This window comes from Gorilla gorilla, chromosome 3, assembly GCF_029281585.2.
Source record: "Gorilla gorilla gorilla isolate KB3781 chromosome 3, NHGRI_mGorGor1-v2.1_pri, whole genome shotgun sequence".
Classification (NCBI taxonomy): Eukaryota; Metazoa; Chordata; class Mammalia; order Primates; family Hominidae; genus Gorilla; species Gorilla gorilla.
Window position 1 is genome coordinate 17,122,670 of NC_073227.2, and position 18,561 is coordinate 17,141,230.

At 42.1% G+C, this 18,561-nt stretch overlaps 1 protein-coding gene across 1 annotated transcript in view; it reads right to left on the minus strand.

Moving 5' to 3' along the window:
• ZBTB49 (zinc finger and BTB domain containing 49) overlaps window positions 1–18,561 on the minus strand; it is a 31,569-nt gene that overhangs the window by 11,289 nt on the left and 1,719 nt on the right. Inside the window, exons 2-4 of the mRNA XM_004038376.5 lie at window positions 10,386–10,556; window positions 7,380–8,482; window positions 4,296–4,342 (exon numbers count right to left, since the gene is read on the minus strand). Of these exons, the coding sequence (XP_004038424.1) occupies window positions 4,296–4,342; window positions 7,380–8,482; window positions 10,386–10,537 (1,302 nt within the window). The 5' untranslated portion in view covers window positions 10,538–10,556. The remainder of the gene's footprint in view (window positions 1–4,295; window positions 4,343–7,379; window positions 8,483–10,385; window positions 10,557–18,561) is intronic.

Below are 18,561 nucleotides of genomic sequence, written 5' to 3' on the forward strand. Positions count from 1 at the left end.
ATTAAGAACTTACTATGAATGAAGCTCTTTGCTAAACCGTTGCGAAGAGTATTTAACTTAGTCATCACAACGTCTTGTAAAGCAGTATTATCCATGTTTTACAGAGAAGTCAACAGAGGCTCTGAGAGGTTAGTAACCAGCCTTGGGTCATAAAATGGGGACTGAATTCACTAATTCAGGTTTGCCTAGTGACTCCAAAGTTTGGACTGTTAAACCTATGTCAACGATATTAGCAGTAAAGGAACTTTGATCCTTTCTAATACCATTTTAACTTCAGATGGAGTTAGAATTTTTAACAGAAAAACTATGCTGTAGAGAAGAATTAACATCTGCCTTCAGCAATTTTTACAATAAACTCCTTCTGACAGGTACTTGAACCTCGGTATTTAAACATGAACAAACCCAGCATCTATTCCCTATCATGAGCACTCTTAACAGCAGTTGAGTGTTTATATCAAAAAAAAGTCGGGAATCGTAATCATTTAGAGATAAAAGAGATCCCAGATATTAAAAGTCAGCTAGCTCAGGAGTTTCAAGACTTTAGGATTTCACACAGCAATAAAATTAAAAAGAAAAAAATGTAAGGTTTAACATAGAGATATCACTTAAACAATGACTACTATTTTGATAAAAGGACATTTAATGGTAAAGGTGTAGGAAATATAACCTCAGAGATGAAAATGTAATAGCTTGGGCAAAGCTCATTAAGTGTCCTTATTTTTGTGTTTCCACCATGGATGGCTGACACTGTCACCTCTGGCATGAGTCCACATCAGCATCCCGGAAATGTCTCCTATAGGGTAATCCTGCAGAAGGCACTAGCACCCCCGGACTGGGGCAGACAGCTGGCTAGACAGTGCTGCTGGCAGAGTACTGCCTCTCAAAACCCGTCTCTCTGTACCAGCTGCCCAGTTTTTCTGTTTCTGCCTACTTGGAGGAACAAAAGCAATCCTACTCCTCTCCCCAAAGACAGGTAATTATGCCGCATTTTCTTTCCTGTTTCTCAAATGACAAGTGCTCAAAACTTGTCACTCTTTTGGTTCTCTCCAGTGCCCTCCAAACAGTCCATGTTCTACGCCACAGAGGAAACACTTCCCTCTGACTGTGACTCAGTCATACTCTAAACTAGGACATGACTCTTCCTTTAAAGTATGACATGACTCTTCCTTGCAGAGATCTGGATATATACAGTGTCCAGTCACACGGACAGATGCAGCTTCTGTGGTCACTCTAAGATGATGCTAACTTCCTTACGCTGGCATGCCAGCCTCATAATGCAGGCTGCGGTTAACTATTTTAAAAAGACTAACCTACTAAATACTAAATTCTCAGTAAGCAGGATGAGGGGTTCTTATTTGTAAATGTTTTTATACAACAGCATTCCAATTCCATGTAACCACAAACATTTATTCTAGTTCATTACAAGAAAATAATGTTAGGCATACGGTGGAGGATGGGCCAGTGGGCATTCTTTACCACGCATCCCTATGCAGACAATCTTCACTGCTTTCTTGCCCTAGCATGCCAGGGATGCCAGGCTTGCCCAGTGCCTGCTTGTCTGCAGGGCTCACCTAAGCAATCTCTCAAGCATTTCATGGCCTCATGCTGTCCCAAACACAACTTTCAGGTAGAAAGGACTACTGTCTTTTCTTTGCCCACACTGTTCCCGTAGATAACTGTTAGCAGTTCCAACATTTCACTGCACTCGATCATTTACATGTCTGTTGCTTCCTCTAAACAATAAGCTCCTGGAGGCCATGGCCATTTCTGTCCCCACTCCTAGCACACAGCAGAGCTCATGGACAGCACATGGACACTGTAGGCTTGCAACAAACATTAAAACAGTTCCTTGTTCACCAAAATTCATACTTTACTATGAAAATAAAGCAGCAATATACATCTGAAAACTATCACTATGTATGACTCTACAATCACAGAAACCTAACAAAAGTACACAGACCAATACAGAAGGGAAGGGTTTCTGGATCGGGCAGGGCTACCCTTGGTAGGATTTAAGAGAGCAAGTGCAGGTCAAGAGATATAGTGGTGGTTCTCAACCTTGGCTGCACACCAAAATTGCTGAATTTTTAAAAATACTGATACCTGGCTGGGCACAGTGGCTCACGCCTGTAATCCCAGCACTTTGGGAGGCTGAGGCTGGTGGATCATGAGGTCTGGAGTTTGAGACCATCCTGGCCAACATGGTGAAACCCCATCTGTACTAAAAATATAAAAACTGAGCCGGGTGTGGTGGCACGCACCTGTAGTCCCAGCTACTTGGGAGGCTAAGGCAAGACATCGTTTGAACCCAGGAGGCAGAGGTTGCAGTGAGCCCAGATTGCGCCACTGTACTCCAGCCTGGGCGACAGAGTGACGCTCCATAAAAAATAAATAAATAAATAAATAAAACATCAATACCTAAGCCCCACTCCAAATCACAGAATCAGAATCTCTGATGTGGGCACCAGGCATCCGTGCCAGGAGAGAGGAGTGGAGGTGGACTGCAGCCTGACTGAATGTCGGGTTTTAATTTATATGGTCAGCTATGGAGAGTCAGAGAAAGCATGAGAAGGATGGAACTTCTACTATCAACATAATTTAAATGTATAAAGGGCTTTCAGCTCTAGGTTTTCATTTCATTTTCCCACTAGTTCCACGAAGTAGTATTATCCCTATTTTAAGAATTAGAAAAATGAGGCCCAGAGAAGTCGCAATTGCTAATTATTCATGGTCATTAGTCCGAGTCTCATGCTTTTCCCATCAAACCACAGCTGCTGAGATGAAAATGGTGGGGCGGGGAGGTGCCTCAGAAAGACCGGCATCTGGGGGTCATGAGGTTGGACAGGACAGGAGAAAGTGGATGGCAACAAGGTAGGGAATGCTGGCGTTTCTTGAGCGCTTACTATGTGCCAGGCCCTGTTCTAAGGACTTTCCGTTATTACCTCATTTACTCCTCACACTCTATGAGGTTAACTAATCTTGTTATCCATGTTTCACAGATAAGGAAACTGAAGGGGCAAAAGGTGAGACTGCCCAAAGTCACAGGGTAGTGACGCCTTGACAGAGGCAGAGCTCAGTTCTAGACTGTCCAGCCCCAGAGGCCAAGCTCTGAACCCCAGGCCAGGCTGGCAGGAAGAAGCGGGGGCTCATCAAGAATGGTGGCTGGAGGGACGACCACTCAGCTCAGCTTATCAAATCCTTCCTGAGCATCTGCTGGCTGCTGGGCGTTCTCCTGGATGGGAGAGAAGACATGGCCCCAGGCCCAGAGAAACGAAGCGCCCAGGAGGACATGACCCGACCGAGTACGTGATGAGAGATGGCGAGGACTTGGTGAATCCCAGCAGGCAGGGAGTCAGAGAGTTGGGAGGGTGAAGAGTCATTAAGATGGCAGGTTTGGGTGTGTGAGCAAATGGAAATGACACCCTCAACAGATGAAGAGAAACTGGAAGAGTATGCTCTAGGGGGAATGCAAGCAAACACGGTGCTTGCCATTTCCAAGCTCTGCGGGGCCTGCCTCCCAGCTCCAGAGGCATGCACTGCTGCCACAGGATCTACCATGCTGTGTGAGACAGTTGTGCCAGTGACTGTGCCCTGAAGAGCTGTGCCCTCACGCCCTGGAGCAGCTTCCGTCTGATCTACCTCTGGAAGCCCAGGGCACTGCACATGGCGGTGAATAGTTACCTTCTGTTTCAGAGAGAATAGGTTCCCACAAGCCATTTTCTAGAAAACATTAGGTCTCTAGGTTTCTTTGTGTCCCATGCCCAGCACAGCACCTGGCCCATGGGAGGGTAAAACAAACGTTTCCTCAAGGACTGAATGCCTATGTGTCCAAATGACCTTAATGGAGGTCAGCTAAAGGTAGCAGTCAACACAGGGAACAAAACTTGTTTCATCTTTTTTTCCAACATCCTACAATCTACAGTCCCAACAAGAATAAGGAGACTACTTGTCTTCAGCCTAACCCAGCACAATGTGCAGCCTCCAGGTACACCAAGCTCAAGGTGGTTTACTGTGAACTTCATTCATGAAACGGAAGACATATGCTAAGTTTGGACTCATCCTTAGCAAGGGGAAAAAAGTATTGTAAGAATTCACACATGAAAATGCTATTTTTCTCTCAAAGAACTAGAAATGTATTTTCTTGAAAAGGATTTCTCCTAATTTATTCTGAAGTCTTTAAGTTACAGATATCATTAGAGGCTTCTCTCACAAGTACAAAAGTATGTCTTATTTCCAATAAAAAAACACTGTGTTGCAGGTTTCCAATTATTAACAATAAATAAGAGTATTCCCACCTGAGAGAAATGTTTCCCACAAATGTTACATTCAAAAGGTTTCTCACCTAAAACAAAACAAAACAACAACTTGTAAAATCATTACTAGTATTTGTTCAATAATTTTTTGTTTAAATGACCTCCTATGTACTTTCAAAATGGCATTACATTCTGCATCCTAACAGTATGAAAATAGGGAGTGTCTACTTCCTTATATTTCTCTCTTGCCTTTATTTCTACACAGAGATGATAAAAGTAATATTTTCCTCTAAAAAATTAAACTGTTCTCCAAACAAAACTTATGTTAAAATCAATGTATTTATTTGCATCCAGAGCAGACCCACGTTCTGGAAGTGGTCTTTTCCTGTGGTTGAGTATTCCTGCTGAACAGCACGATCCCGCTCACCTATTCTTCGGCCTGATGCCACCCAACCACCAATCCTAACAGACACAGGGTCACTTGTTCACACCACACAAGGTATGAGCACAGAGAGCCCCAAACACAGTGGGTCGTCCTGAAGCATGAGTGTGAAAAGGAAAGAGCCCCTCACCACAGTCTTCCTGCCTTGGTTCTCACAAGAGAAAGTAAGATTTCATTTTGGGAGATGTGCTCCTCTGCGGACTTCTTTATCACCTCTAATTTCAATAACTAAGTAACTGCGCTTGGGGACAGAACAGATTCTAAGAATGGTACTCTACCACAAAAAAACCACAGCTGTTCTGAAATGTGGCCTATAGAACATGATCTGAATTTAAAAGCACACTCCATGGTACTGCCTTTAATCTATATAACGCTAATGAATAGACTTTGAACACTAAGAACCTCTCATTTTCTCTATTTCCCTGAAATCAAATGGTTTCATTAAGATCTTCTTTAAAAAGTAACAATAATGTTTTCCCTTCCTACTATATTGTTGGGGCTTGCTACCTTGAAGAAAGCAGCTTGCTAGCTTTCTGGGCTCATTCTAGGATATTTTTATTTTATTTTATCCTGAAAATGTCCAATGGCTTCCTTGACCCTGAATAATTATATTTATATTAATTAATAAATTAATAATTACATTAATTCTGTATTGCAATAAATGAAAGTACATTTATGTCTGAAATTACTGGGGGTGACAGATAAAGTTAAAGCCCCCATAAGAAATATAAGAATTTGAAAAGAGAGAGAGGTCACCAGTTACTAAGACTAATAAATGACCAAGGTTAACAATCCTACTCCAGTAGGCCTCAGACTTTTTGGCCTCAGGACCCCTTCACACTCTTAAAATTGAGGTCCTAAAGAGCTTTTGTTAATATGGGCTATAGCTATTGATATCTACCATACTGGAAATGAAAACAGAGTGACCTTTAGAACAGGTAAATACACACTTCACAGGCCACCAGGGTGAGGACTTCATCACACATCATGTAGCTTTGGGCAGACTAACTGTACACTCATAAGAGGAGGAAAAAACAACTAACATCTTAGACAATTTTGAAAATAGTGTTGGCCTCACAGACCCCCAAAAAGGTTTCCCCAGACCATACTTTGAGAATTGCTGCCCTTCTCGGTAGAATATTTATGTGCCAGTAAGCATCTTTGCCATGACTGTATCTGTCATTCAAAGAGGTTCTCCCAGAATAAACAATTTTTGATTCCTTTAAAAGCTAAGCAGGTTAAGTTTCACAAATAAAAAATTACAGCCATCGGGCCAAGCGTTGTGGCTCATGCCTGTAATCCCAGCACTTTGGGAGGCCGAGGTGGGCAGATCACTTGAGGTTAGGAGTTCAAGATGAGCCTGACCAACACAGTGAAACCCTGTCTCTACTAAAAATACAAAAAAATTGGTGGCGCATGCCTGTAGTCCCAGTTACTCGGGAGGCTCAGGCAGGAGAATCACTTGAACCCAGGAGGCAGAGGTTGCAGTGAGCCGAGATCGTGCAACTGCACTCCAGCCTGGGCAACAGAGCGAAACTCCATCTCAAAAAAAAAAAAAAAAAAAAATTGCAGTAATCATTAGGCTGTAGGAGATTTAGGCAAACAGAATCATCTAAAGTTTTTTCAGGGCAAAACTAAGTCTGTGATATTGCCTTCACGTGGAATAATTTTGAACTACTAGTGATAATAACAGTACTTTATATTCAAATGCACTAAAATGTATAAAGGGCTTTCACAATTATCAAAGAAATCTCCCAATAATACAAGGTAGTAAAATGCAAACTGGGAATCCATAGTGATAACAGAAGGTCACATCAACAAACACAATTACACAAACACCGTAAAAGCAGCTGCTGTGGAAGCGTCCTGTTGCATGTTACTTCTCATGCCTACAAGGTAATTGTTGTTCATCTGTAATGTGCTATTAAACTCATGTTTAATTATAGGAAGAAAAGTAATATATATGTATTGTATAACATAATGTGTGTGTGTGGAGATATATATATAGAGAGAGAGAGAGAGACACACACAGAGAGAGAGAGAGAGAGAATACCTTAAAAAAATCTTTTGGGAAAGAGAAAGAGGCATGAATTAAGATAACAAAACTTTGAAAATTCAATGTTTAAATTGGAAGAATTTTCTTTTGAGAATATCAAATGGTTAAAGCTGATTCTTATTAAAAAGTTTACTTCCTGACTCCCAAATTAGAATTTTAAAAATTAGACACTCAAATTCCTTCCAAGAGAACTTGCAGAATTACTCAAAGTATATTAGGTTAGTCGAAATTAACCTATATGATGCTTTCAAAAAATAAGCTTAATCTAATTCTAAAAAGACAACTAAATATAGCTTATCCATTTTAGAATTAATTTGAAATTCTGAGTGCACCAAAATTACTATACTTTCTTTAGAGACAGATGGCTTGTCATATAAAAATATAGTTGAAATAAAAATTAAAAGTATGCACCTTTTTAAAGTGACTTTATAAAACCATTTACAAAACTTTAAGTCAGATGCATCACCAAAAATATAAAACAAAAAGTAGTTAATCCCCCTTATTTTGTTTAAAATCATCAATGACATCAAACAACAGCAAAACTTCTTACAAAAACAAGAAGAGCCAGTGGTGTCTGAGCATCCGCATTACGTCCTTCCCTTCTGCCTGTGGGTACTGAATCAGTTACCTGTATGAGACCGTTTGTGAAGCTCCAAGTTGCTTGGGTGTTTAAAAGGTTTCCTGCATAATTCACACGCGTATTGTCTCTGGGACTGAAGTGTCTGGGACTGGTCTTCCAGGGCAGCCGGGTCTTCAGGCCTCTCCGTCTCACTAATGCAATTAAAATTCTCACAACTGATGACTTCTTCACTTTCTTTTTCTTCAGCACTTTGGCTGCTAGCTTTCTCTAGGGTATTTTTACTAGCAGATTCCAACCTCTTTGTCAAACCATCATCCGACTTGGGTTCAGATACTTGCTCTGCGGATTTCTGTGACTTCAGGAAATTGAGCTTCTTCAGATGAATGGCCTTTTTGAGCCTCATCTGCTTGACAGGTTGTTGGCATGTGGCGTCTGACTCAGGGTGTGGGGCAGAGTCATTCACAGGCTGGGCCAGGAAGTTGGAAGGTAAGTGCTCGGGAGACTCCAGGATGCATTCAGAATGACTGACAGCACAAGGCTGGCTCTCCACTGTGGTAAGGTCTGTAGAGGTGCTGAAAGCAAAAGTCTGCTCAACAACTCTCTCCTGACTGGGACCAGCTGCGTGTTTATGGTACTGCTTACTGTAAAAGTTTCTGAGTTTGTAATAGTAATTTGGCTGTTTGAAAGGCAGTTCTGTGCAGCTGGCGTCTGAAGTATCAGCAGCTTGTTTTGAGATTTCACCTGCGGAATGATGACGATTAACTGATGGTGACGCATGCGGATGTGATTCATCCAACGTTTTATTCTGCTGTGCATCTGCTGAACATTCCTGCAGTAAATGAGGGGGGTAGTTTTCACTGATAACACAAGTGGCATCTGGGGTCAGGGTGCTTTGTAGAGACAATGTACTATTACAAGGCATGCCAGGTGGCTGTACTACAGTGGCTGATTTTAAAAATGTGTGACACAGACTCAGAACATTTTGAACTTGCAAACACTGTGCTGTGTCCAGCATTACTTGTATATTGTCCTGGTTAAGATCTAGATGAGAAGTGTACATGAAGTCCAGGATCTGCCCTATGCCACTGACATTTTTAACATCCAAGTGAAAAACATCATTCTTCTGGCTTGAAGAATTCTGAAAGAGGCTCCTGGTAAAAGAAAGAATATCTGTTTACAGTGCCAAAAATTCACACCGTCTTTTTCTTATAAATAAAATTCATATATTAATATTAAAAAATACTATCCTTCTGTGAATGTCAAAACTTTTAACATAAGTACATTTTAATCCTTTAAAACAACCTGGCAAACCCTCCAACTAAATAATTCAGATGAATTAAATTGGTGGATTGGGTATACAGACTTCAAAATGTATCTCAAAGTAAATTTTGAAATATACTCAAATTTACACATTAAAAAATTACATACATTTATATGACTGATAAACCACAAATCAAGAAGTTTCTAAGATAATTCCCAATATGATCTAAGAAATAAAAGATTGCTCTAAATATTTTTTCAAAAGGTAATTATCCATATATATTAAATACATACTAATAGAGTACACAAAATTAAATAATATATACTTTTCACTATTTCATATTTAGTCTGACAAGTATTATATTTTAGGCCATAAACCATATACACAAATATTTCCACATCTAAGTGCCTAGAAAACTTAAAAAAAAAAAATAGCTAGAATAAACCAACCCTCCACATACATTCCTTGGTAACCAGTAATTTATTTGGCTGTTAGGTTTTTCAGCCACCCAGTGGTTCAAAAACCAACAGTGAGAAAAACCCTAAGAGTTAGTGAAGACCAAAATGCACTCTAAAGCCCAGGCACTTTATTCTGGGTACAAGCCAAGGTCACAGGTGAACAAATTTGTATTATGTATGAATAAGCTCAGGTAAGTAAGTTGAAGACATTTTGTCAAATACAGTCACCTATTTCCCCCAAACAGCCTTCAGTTCTGTTTTTAAGCGCAAAACAGCCTGTGTATCACAATATCAAAATTTAACTGTCCTGGGAAGACAGAGAAAACAGGTGATAGCAAACCCAAGAGTTTGCAACCATTTTTCCTAGGAACAAAACCTGCTACCTACCTTAAGAAGCTGATTCATTACAATGTGTAATGTGGCCTATACAATAACTGAGACTCAATTTGATGATTCAGGATTATCAAGGAAAGAGCAAATCATGTCCCACGTTGTCTACTAGAGCAGTAAAACGGTATGCATTTTGGAAACAAAAAGTACTTCAAAAAAGAGAGACTTTGTATTTAAAGAGAGAGAAACCTGCTAACAACAAAATGAACTTATGCAGAATCGCTTAACTCTAACAATTTTTTTTTTTTTTTTTTTTTAAGAGACAGAGTCTCCCTCTGTTGCTCAGGCTGGAGTACAGTGGCATGACCACGGCTCACTGCAGCCTCCAACTCCTGTGCTCAAGGGATCCTTCCACTTCAGCCTCCTGAGTAGCTGGGAATACAGAATAATGTTTAAATAAGCTGAAACACAACTTCTTAGTATTATTCATTATTTATAAATAAATATTTCATATAAGCCAAAATGATAATAAGGTTTTCTTAGAATATTCAAATGAGAAACAAAAACTAAAATGCTTTAATTAAGAAAAAAAGAAAAGAAAAATCCAACACCAAATATGTTTTTCCCCTGATTTCTTATCACAGAAAAATTCTGACCGGGAACTTAATTCCTCCATCATTTTATCTTGAAAGGATAAGAAATATATGTAGAAGACAGACATTAGCCAGAATTATTAAAATGAAAGACAAACAACCAAAATACTTTCAATCATCCCAAATTCATTTTACTTAAGAGCCTCTTTTCTTTTCAGGTTACTCTAAACACAAAAGCAAAAATAATAAAAATGATTAACAAACTTAAAAATTAAAACAACTCCTACAAAATCCAATGTGCTATAAAAGATAAAGATAGTGAAATCCAAGGAGAACAAAATATGAATACTTCCATACTAAAAGAGCTTTACCCTTAATTCACAGCTAGGAGAATGAAGTCTAAAATACCCACCTAAAATACTGGCTGAATGCTGCCAGGACATTCTTATGCGCTTTAAAGCAGACTCCTTTTACCACCAACATACAGTCACAAAGCAGGCCTTGGATTCGCTGCTCATGCAGTTGCTGGAGGAGATGGCAGCTGTGGGTAGCAACAGGGTCCATGCTCAACCATTCGAGTGACCTACAGCAAAAAATCACAGATACAACAGATATTCTTAAGGACCTCACTGGAAACTAAATGGGATTGAAACTTACTGATTGATCTGTGCTTCACTCTCTCATCACAGTTTCTCTCTCTCTCTCTCTCTCTCACACACACACACACACACACACACACACACACACACACACACAGACATAACTCTGTTTCTGAGGCATCTAGACTGCTGCTGTTCAACAGAATTACCTGTCATGATGGAAATGCTCTCTATCTACACTGCTCAATACAGTAGCCACTGGCCACACGTGGTCACTGAGCACTTGAAATGTGGCTGAGGGATTGAAATTGTAATTTATATTTTAAAAGCCACAGAATTTAAACAGTACAAATCTAGAATATGACCATGTTAATACTGTATGTACTTCTCGGTATCTACTTACGAATATGTCAAATAAAAAATAAAATAATATACACATACATAAAAATGTATAAGGTGAAAGAAAAGCCAGCTGGCTAAGATCAAATCCATATTTATCGAACACCTGTACACAGGTCACTGAATTAGAAGTTGGGGAAATTAGGAGCCTATTTTGGGAGATAAGGTACAGGTCAAAATACCTAACATCACCAGACAATGATATAAGAGACATCGCAAAGAAGCAGGTCCCCTCACTCGTGCCTTTGTGCCTCCCTAAGAGGCTACTTGGTCAGATGCCTGAAAGAAGGGAAGGAGCTATGCAGGTACCTGGGCCAGAAAGAACAGCAAGCACCAAGTCTCTGAGGCAGGAGCTTGCTGGGCTCAGGTGTGGCTGAGTGAGTGGCAGGAGATGACATCCTAGAGGGGACAGAGGGTCAGGTCATGCCCAGGCCTGTGGGACTTGTTATGAACCCTGACTCTGATTCCAAATGAGATGGGAAGCCATTGCGTAGACACTGCAAGTTTCAACCTTCAGCCTCTGTTCTCCAACTGACTACTGTGTGCCAGGCTGTAGGGTCACAACAATGAACAAAACACGCCAGGTCGCCACTCTCATGCAGCTGAAATTCTAGTGAGGGAAACATACACATGAAAGTGCATGACGCACGACTAAACAAAATAGTTAAGAGCTAGACACTGGTATACACAGGCGAGTAAGCCATGGTCTTGGACGTCTAGGGCGCAGTCTAGCAGGAGATGATTTATGGAAGAGAAATAGTTGGAAGAAATGGAACCAGTTTGGGACAAGACTATGAAGGTTAGGCAGTCTGCACTAGGCGTGGTGGTTCACACTTGTAATCCTAACACTTTGGGAGGTTGAGGCAGGAGGATCACTTGAGTCCAGGAGTTCGAGATCAGTCTGGCAACACAGTGAGACCCTGTCTCTATGAAAAATAAAAACAAAAATTAGCTGGGCATGGTGGCACATGCCTGTAGTCCCAGCTACTTGAGAGGCTGAGGTAGGAGGACTGCTTGAGGCCAGAAGGTTGAGGCTGTAGTGAGTCATGATGGCACCACTGCCCTCCAGCCTGGGTGACTGAGAGAGACCCCATCTCAAAAAAAAAAGGCAGTATGGTACTAAAAATCTAAAAAGGCATCATCTGCTTTTTTTGCCTTCATTCTCAGTACTTAAGCATGGCTGAAAAAGTCACTACATTACTAATCCCAAATCTAAGCTTTTCAACACACCCCTTACTTCTCACTTAGACTTATCTCCCATTATTCCAAGTATGTGGCAGCCAAAATGAACTACTAGCAGCTCCCCAAACCACCTATGTTCTTGGCCAGTGGGTTGGAGACCTAGTTCCACCACTCACTGGCTATATGACTTTGGGCAAATGACTTCTCTGTGACCCACTGTCCTCACCCTATCTCACAGGTTATTGTGGTTACCTGTGTAAACATTTAGACTAGTATCTGGCATATGGAAGGATTCTGTAATAATCCGTAAGGATCACCTGGGGAGCTTGTTAAAAATGCAGATTCCTGGGTACATCCCAGGGTTTTGCTCTGTCAGTCTACAGGGGAGCCTGGTAACCGCATCACAGGCATTCCGGTGATTCTGAGCAGGCGGACTGCAGATCTCTGCCTGTGCTCTCCTCTGAAAGCCTTTGGTTCTGTCCTGGGAATATTTTACTTATACCTGACCCTCCCACCTTCCAGATCAGGGCTTAGGTGAGCTGTCACCTACTTTCCCACCATTCTTTTTTTTTTGTAACAGGATCTAGCTCTGCCACCCAGGCTACAGTGCAGTGATGTGATTAGAGCCCACTGCAGTCTTAACCTCCTGGGCTCAGGCGATCCTCCCGCCACAACTGTGACTACAGGCATGTGCCACCATACCTGGCTAATTTAAAAATTTTTTTGCAGAGATGGGGTTTTGCTACATTGCCCAGGCTGGCCTTGAACTCCTGGGCTTAAGCAATCTGCCTACCTCAGCCTCCCAAAGTGCTGGGATTCCAGCCCCATGATTCTTAACCCGCTCTGGGTTTGGGGTTGCTCCTCTGTGATCTTCCCAGTGTCTTCATTCCCATCATGTCTCTTTCCCTCACTCATAAAAATGGCTGTGACTTAAACTTCACTAAGAAGGCTGAACCCAGTCGGGCGCGGTGGCTCACTCCTGTAATCCCAGCATTTTAGGAGGCTGAGGTGGGCGGATCACCTGAGGTCAGGAGTTCAAGACCAGCCTGGCCAACATGGTGAAACCCTGTTTCTACAAAAATACAAAAATTAGCCAGGCATGATGGTGAGTGCCTATAATCCCAGCTACTGGGGAGGCTGAGGCAGGTGATTCACTTGAACCCAGGCGGGGGAGGTTGCAGTGAGCTGAGATCGCGCCATTGCACTCTAGCCTAGGCAACAAAGTGAGACTCTGTCTCAAAAAATAAAAATAAATAAATAAAATAAAATAAAAGAAGGTTGAACCGATGTATAACTTTGTAACCATAGTGCCTTAAATTTTTCTCAGTTACAAATTTCCCACTCACCCCTCCCTCATTCCCTTAGGCTTCATGGGATGAAACATGCCTCCTCCTTCCCAAGATGAACCTTCCCTCTCCCCTTGAGCCTTCCTGCCTCCCCTAGAACCTGGTTCCATCAGTGAAGCTTTCATTGCTTCACCCTGTCCTTCGGTGGCTCCTCCACACAAACACACTGACATTGCCCCATGTTGAAAACAAAGCAAAACAGGGTAACGACAAAGCCCTCCCCCTAGGTTCCTCCAGTCATCACAGGTCTCTCTTTCATACTTTTCAAAATAGCTATCTACACGCCCCACTTTACTTTCTCATGACTCCTTTTTCACCTTGTGTATTAGTCCGTTTTCATGCTGCTGATAAGGACATACCCAAGACTGGGCAATTTACAAAAGAAAGAGGCTTATTAGACTTATAGTTCCACATGGCTGGAGAGGCCTCACAATCTTGGCAGAAGGTGAAAGGCAAGGAGGAGCAAGTCATGTCCTACATGGATGGCAGCAGGCAAAGAGAACGCTTGTGCAGGGAAAACTCCCGTTTTTAAAACCATCAGATCTCATTCACTATCATGAGAACAGCGTGGGAAAGACCCACCCCCATAATTCAGTCACCTCCCACCAGGTTCCTCCCATGACATGCAGGGATTGTGGGAGTTACAATTCAAAATGAGATTTGGGTGGTGACACAGTCAAACCATATCACCTTGCAACCTTGCTGCCACTCACTCCACTGAAACAGACTTTCCTGACAGTGACTTTTCCTCAGTCCTCAACCATCCTCTCCAGCTTTCCTGCCACACATGGCAATGTGGTCTGCCAACTCCCATCCTGAAATCCCTCCTTTCCCAGAACTCTTCTGGTTCTCTTCCTATGTCCCTGATCTGTCCCATCCCTATCCTGTACCTGTCTCCCTCAAGCGTTGCAAACGTTGATGTTCCTTAAGGTGCAGCACCATAGCCCTCTCCTCTTTCCCTTGACAATCACTTTCATTCTTGGCTTTTACATGTTCTAACACAACTCCTAAATTTGAAACTTTAGCTTCAGCTACCAGTTCTAATCTCCAGCTCTCTGCTAAACTTCTTCAATGGCATGCCGCTTCAATGTAGAATCTCTAAATTTCATCCCCCATCACCTCACCTATCAAATCAAGACCTTATTCTGATTCCCCTCATCTCTTTATGGAAAGATTTGTTTCTAACGTGTAGGGTTTGGGGTACTGGCATGATCTCCTGGTTTGAGATCAAAGTGAGACTCAGAGAAAACTGGGACAAAGAGCAACACTGAGGTACTGCCCCAAACGAGAGTACAGAAAGAAAGGCATGATGGTAGGTGGCGAACACTGTTCCCAGTGCTGAATCCTCAAGGCTAGTAACAGCCGAGTGAGTAATCAGCTACCCACCCCTGCCAAGCTGGTTGCCTGAAAAGGCTTTTAAGTTTATTATTCTTTTTAGCTATCATTTACTGACTACTTAACACAGACCTGTACTAAGCATATCATATCTGATATGGTTTGGCTCTGTGTTCTCATCCAAATTAAAATCCCCACATGTCAGGGGAGGGACCTGGTGGGAGGTGACTGGATCATGGGAGCAGTTTCCCCCATGCTGTTCTTGTGATAGTGAGCGAGTTCTCAGTAGATCTGATGGTTTAAAAATGTTTGGCAGTCCCTGCTCCCCCCACCCGGTTCTCTCTCCCCTGCTGCCATGTAAGATGTGCCTTGCTCCCCCTTCACCTTCTGCCATGATTTTAAGTTTCCCAAGGCCTCCTCAGCAATGCAGAACTGTGAGTCAATTAAACCTCTTTCCTTTATAAATTACTCAGTCTCAGGTAGTATCTTTATAGCAGTGTGATAATGGATTAATACAACATCCATTAACTGAAACAAGTCTCTAAGAACCCAATTACCACCATTTACAAGAGAAACAATTGAGATATGGAGACTTTAAGTCACTTATCCAAGATCATACAACTATTATGTGCCAAAGGCAGGATTTGAATCCTGGCCCCCAAACACTGGAGTCTATGCTTTTATGCTATGCTATCGCCCACGGGAAAAAAGACATTAAACACACACACACACACACACACACACACACACACACACACACACACACGAAACCCTCTTCCACAGACCTGTTAAAATTAGGTAAAAATATCTAATTATACAAATGTAAATGTCTAGGTATATTAGGTAAATGTCTAATTAGAAAATTAGACATTTTCTAGCTCTATAGAAGTGATAAAGGAAAAAGTTATTTGAAATGACCCCCAGAGTTATGATGCTACGCAGTTATTAACTGTTACACAATTTACTTTTACTATAGGAATTACAGGCTGGGTGCGGTGGCTCATGCTTGTAATTCTACCACTTTGGGAGGCCGAGGCAGGCGGATCACTAAAGGCTACGAGTTCCAGACCAGTCTAGCCAACACGAAGAAACCATCTCCACTAAAAATACAAAAATTAGCCAGGCGTGGTGATGCATGCCTATAATCCCAGCTACTCTGGAGGCTGAGGCAGGAGAATCGCTTGAACCCAGGAGGCCGAGGTTCCAGTGAGCCGAGATTGCACCACTGCACTCCAGCCTGGGCAACAGAACGAGACTCCGTCTCAAAATAATAGTTATTATTATTCCATATCATTTTGTATAGTTCTCTAAATTACTTCATGATGTCAATCCTGTACCTCCCCAGTAAGGTTATAAAAAGGTCTGGAAACCCTAATAAGGTTATTAAAAGGTCTGGAAACCCCAATGAGGTTATAAAAAGGTCTGGAAAAAAAATTGTATCTTACATTTCTTATGTGTTCTGTCAATTATAAACAAAAATGTATCTTATACCTAATAATAGTAATGATTATGACAAATACTTATGTTTCCTAGATGCCAGGCACTATTCTAAGCCCTTTACACTTATTAACCCATTTACCATAAGACAGGTGCTACTATTATCCACATTTTACAGGTGAGGACAATGAGGAATTTGTCAGATTTAAGATGGCCACAAATTCTCCAATGATTCTCCCACGGGGTAGTGGAGTCTAGGTCTCCTTCCCTCCTGCACAGCCTCTGCCTTAATCAGATTCTGTGCTACAAAGCTCTGCTCATTTCCCAGGCCCAGGCCTTAAGAGCTAACAGCTTCCACTTCCCATCTTTCAGAACAGTGGCTATGGAAGGCCTGAGCCACCTGTAAGATGCCCAGCTAGAGAGAACACATGGAGACAGAGAAGGGTTCAGCTGGCTCCCAGGAAAGCCATCCTGACCTCTCCAGGCTGGCCCCTCCTCCAACTGAATGCCACTGAGTGATCCCAGTTGACACCACATAGAATTGAAGAATTTCTCAGCTGACACCTGCCTGAATACCTAACCCGCAGAATTATGAGATAAAATAGTTTTTGAGTCACTAAATTTGGGGGTAGAGTGTTACACAGCAACAGAAAACCTGACCATGTACAGAGAAGATGGTCACACAGCTAAAAATAAGTAAGTAATAAGGGACAGAGGTGGGATTCAGAGCCAGGGAATCTGACACCAAAGCCGCATTCATAACCACTGTTTCCTTTGATCTGAATCAGCTGCCTCTTCAGTCTACTGCCTATGCCTGATTGTCCAGGTAATCCCACAGACAAGCTTTGCATTAAGGAACTGCACAATTCAGGACTAAGATGTGCTACACAAGGTGTTATAGTGTGACAGAAGGAGCAGAAGTTTCTCTTCTATCTTTGCAACTAACTCACCTGGTGACAAGCAGTAAAAATTTTCTGTGGTGAAGACATGGACTCCATCTGTCTTGTTGAACAATGTATCTCTGGTGCCTAGCAGAGTGTCTTCGACATAATAGGCACTCAATACATATTTCTGGATGGATGAGACTCTGGGCCTCAGTTTTTCATCCATAAAAATGGAGAGGTCCCCTATTGGACTAGATGATCTTTTTTAGAGGTTTTTTTCTCGTTCTAAAAGCTACAAATCTATACAAGGAATGTGATGGTGGAAAGATGGTATGAATGGCGTCAAAAAATGAAAATATGGGGGGAAAAGAAACAAGAAAAAGTTTAGATCAATGTGAATGAAGAAATGCTTCTAAAGAAAACAACAGCCAGAATGGAATTTCAACCTGCAGAGAGGACTCCTAGAGCAAAGGCCCCTCAATTCTACCAACAGGTCAAATACTACTGGATAGAATTTGTGGATGTTTTTTCAGCAGTGCCATTAATAGATTACTTCTCCAAGGGCCCACAGTTCACGCACCTTAAAGTCAAGCTTACCTCAGAGGGCTCCTGAGGAGTCTGCCCATCATCATACTTTCCAAATGGCTTACTCATAGCTCCTCACCTCCACCCTACTCATAAAAGCACTGGCTTGAAGCAACAAACCTGGAATCTTGTCTTAGCTTTATGCTGACTCTTATCATACTGGGAAGGCCAATTCGGTTAAACAGATACTGTGTGCCTAACGTGCAACAGATTGTCGCGAGGATGGAATGCTGACAAACGGAACAGATGTGTTCCCTGCCCTTCACAGGCTCTGTGTCTCAGTTTTCCATCATTCACTTAACTTTACACAGTGCCCATTATGCACTAGGCACTGAAGGTACGATGGCAAACACATCAAATACGGTCATCCATGTCTTCATGAAGCATCAGTCTAGTGGGAAAAACAAGTATCGTTGCACTGTACCAGAGTTATTTTTTATTTTTTTCCGAGACGCAGTCTTGCTCAGTTGACCAGGCTGGAGTGGAGTGGTGTGCTTTCGGCTCAGTGCAACCTCCACCTCCTGTGTTCAAGCGATTCTTCTGCCTCAGCCTCCCGAGTAGCTGGGATTACAGGCATGCACCACCACACCCAGCTAATTTTTGTATTTTTAGTAAGGATGAGGGGTGGGGGTCTCACCATGTTGGCCAGGCTGGTGTCAAACTCCTGACCTCAAATGATCCACCCACCTCAGCCTCCCAAAGTGCTGGGATTACAGGCATGCGCTACCACACCCGCCTAATTTTTGTACTCTTATGAGAGATGGGGTTTACAGGGTTTCACCATGTTGGCCAGGCTGGTCTCTATCTCTTGACCTCAGGAT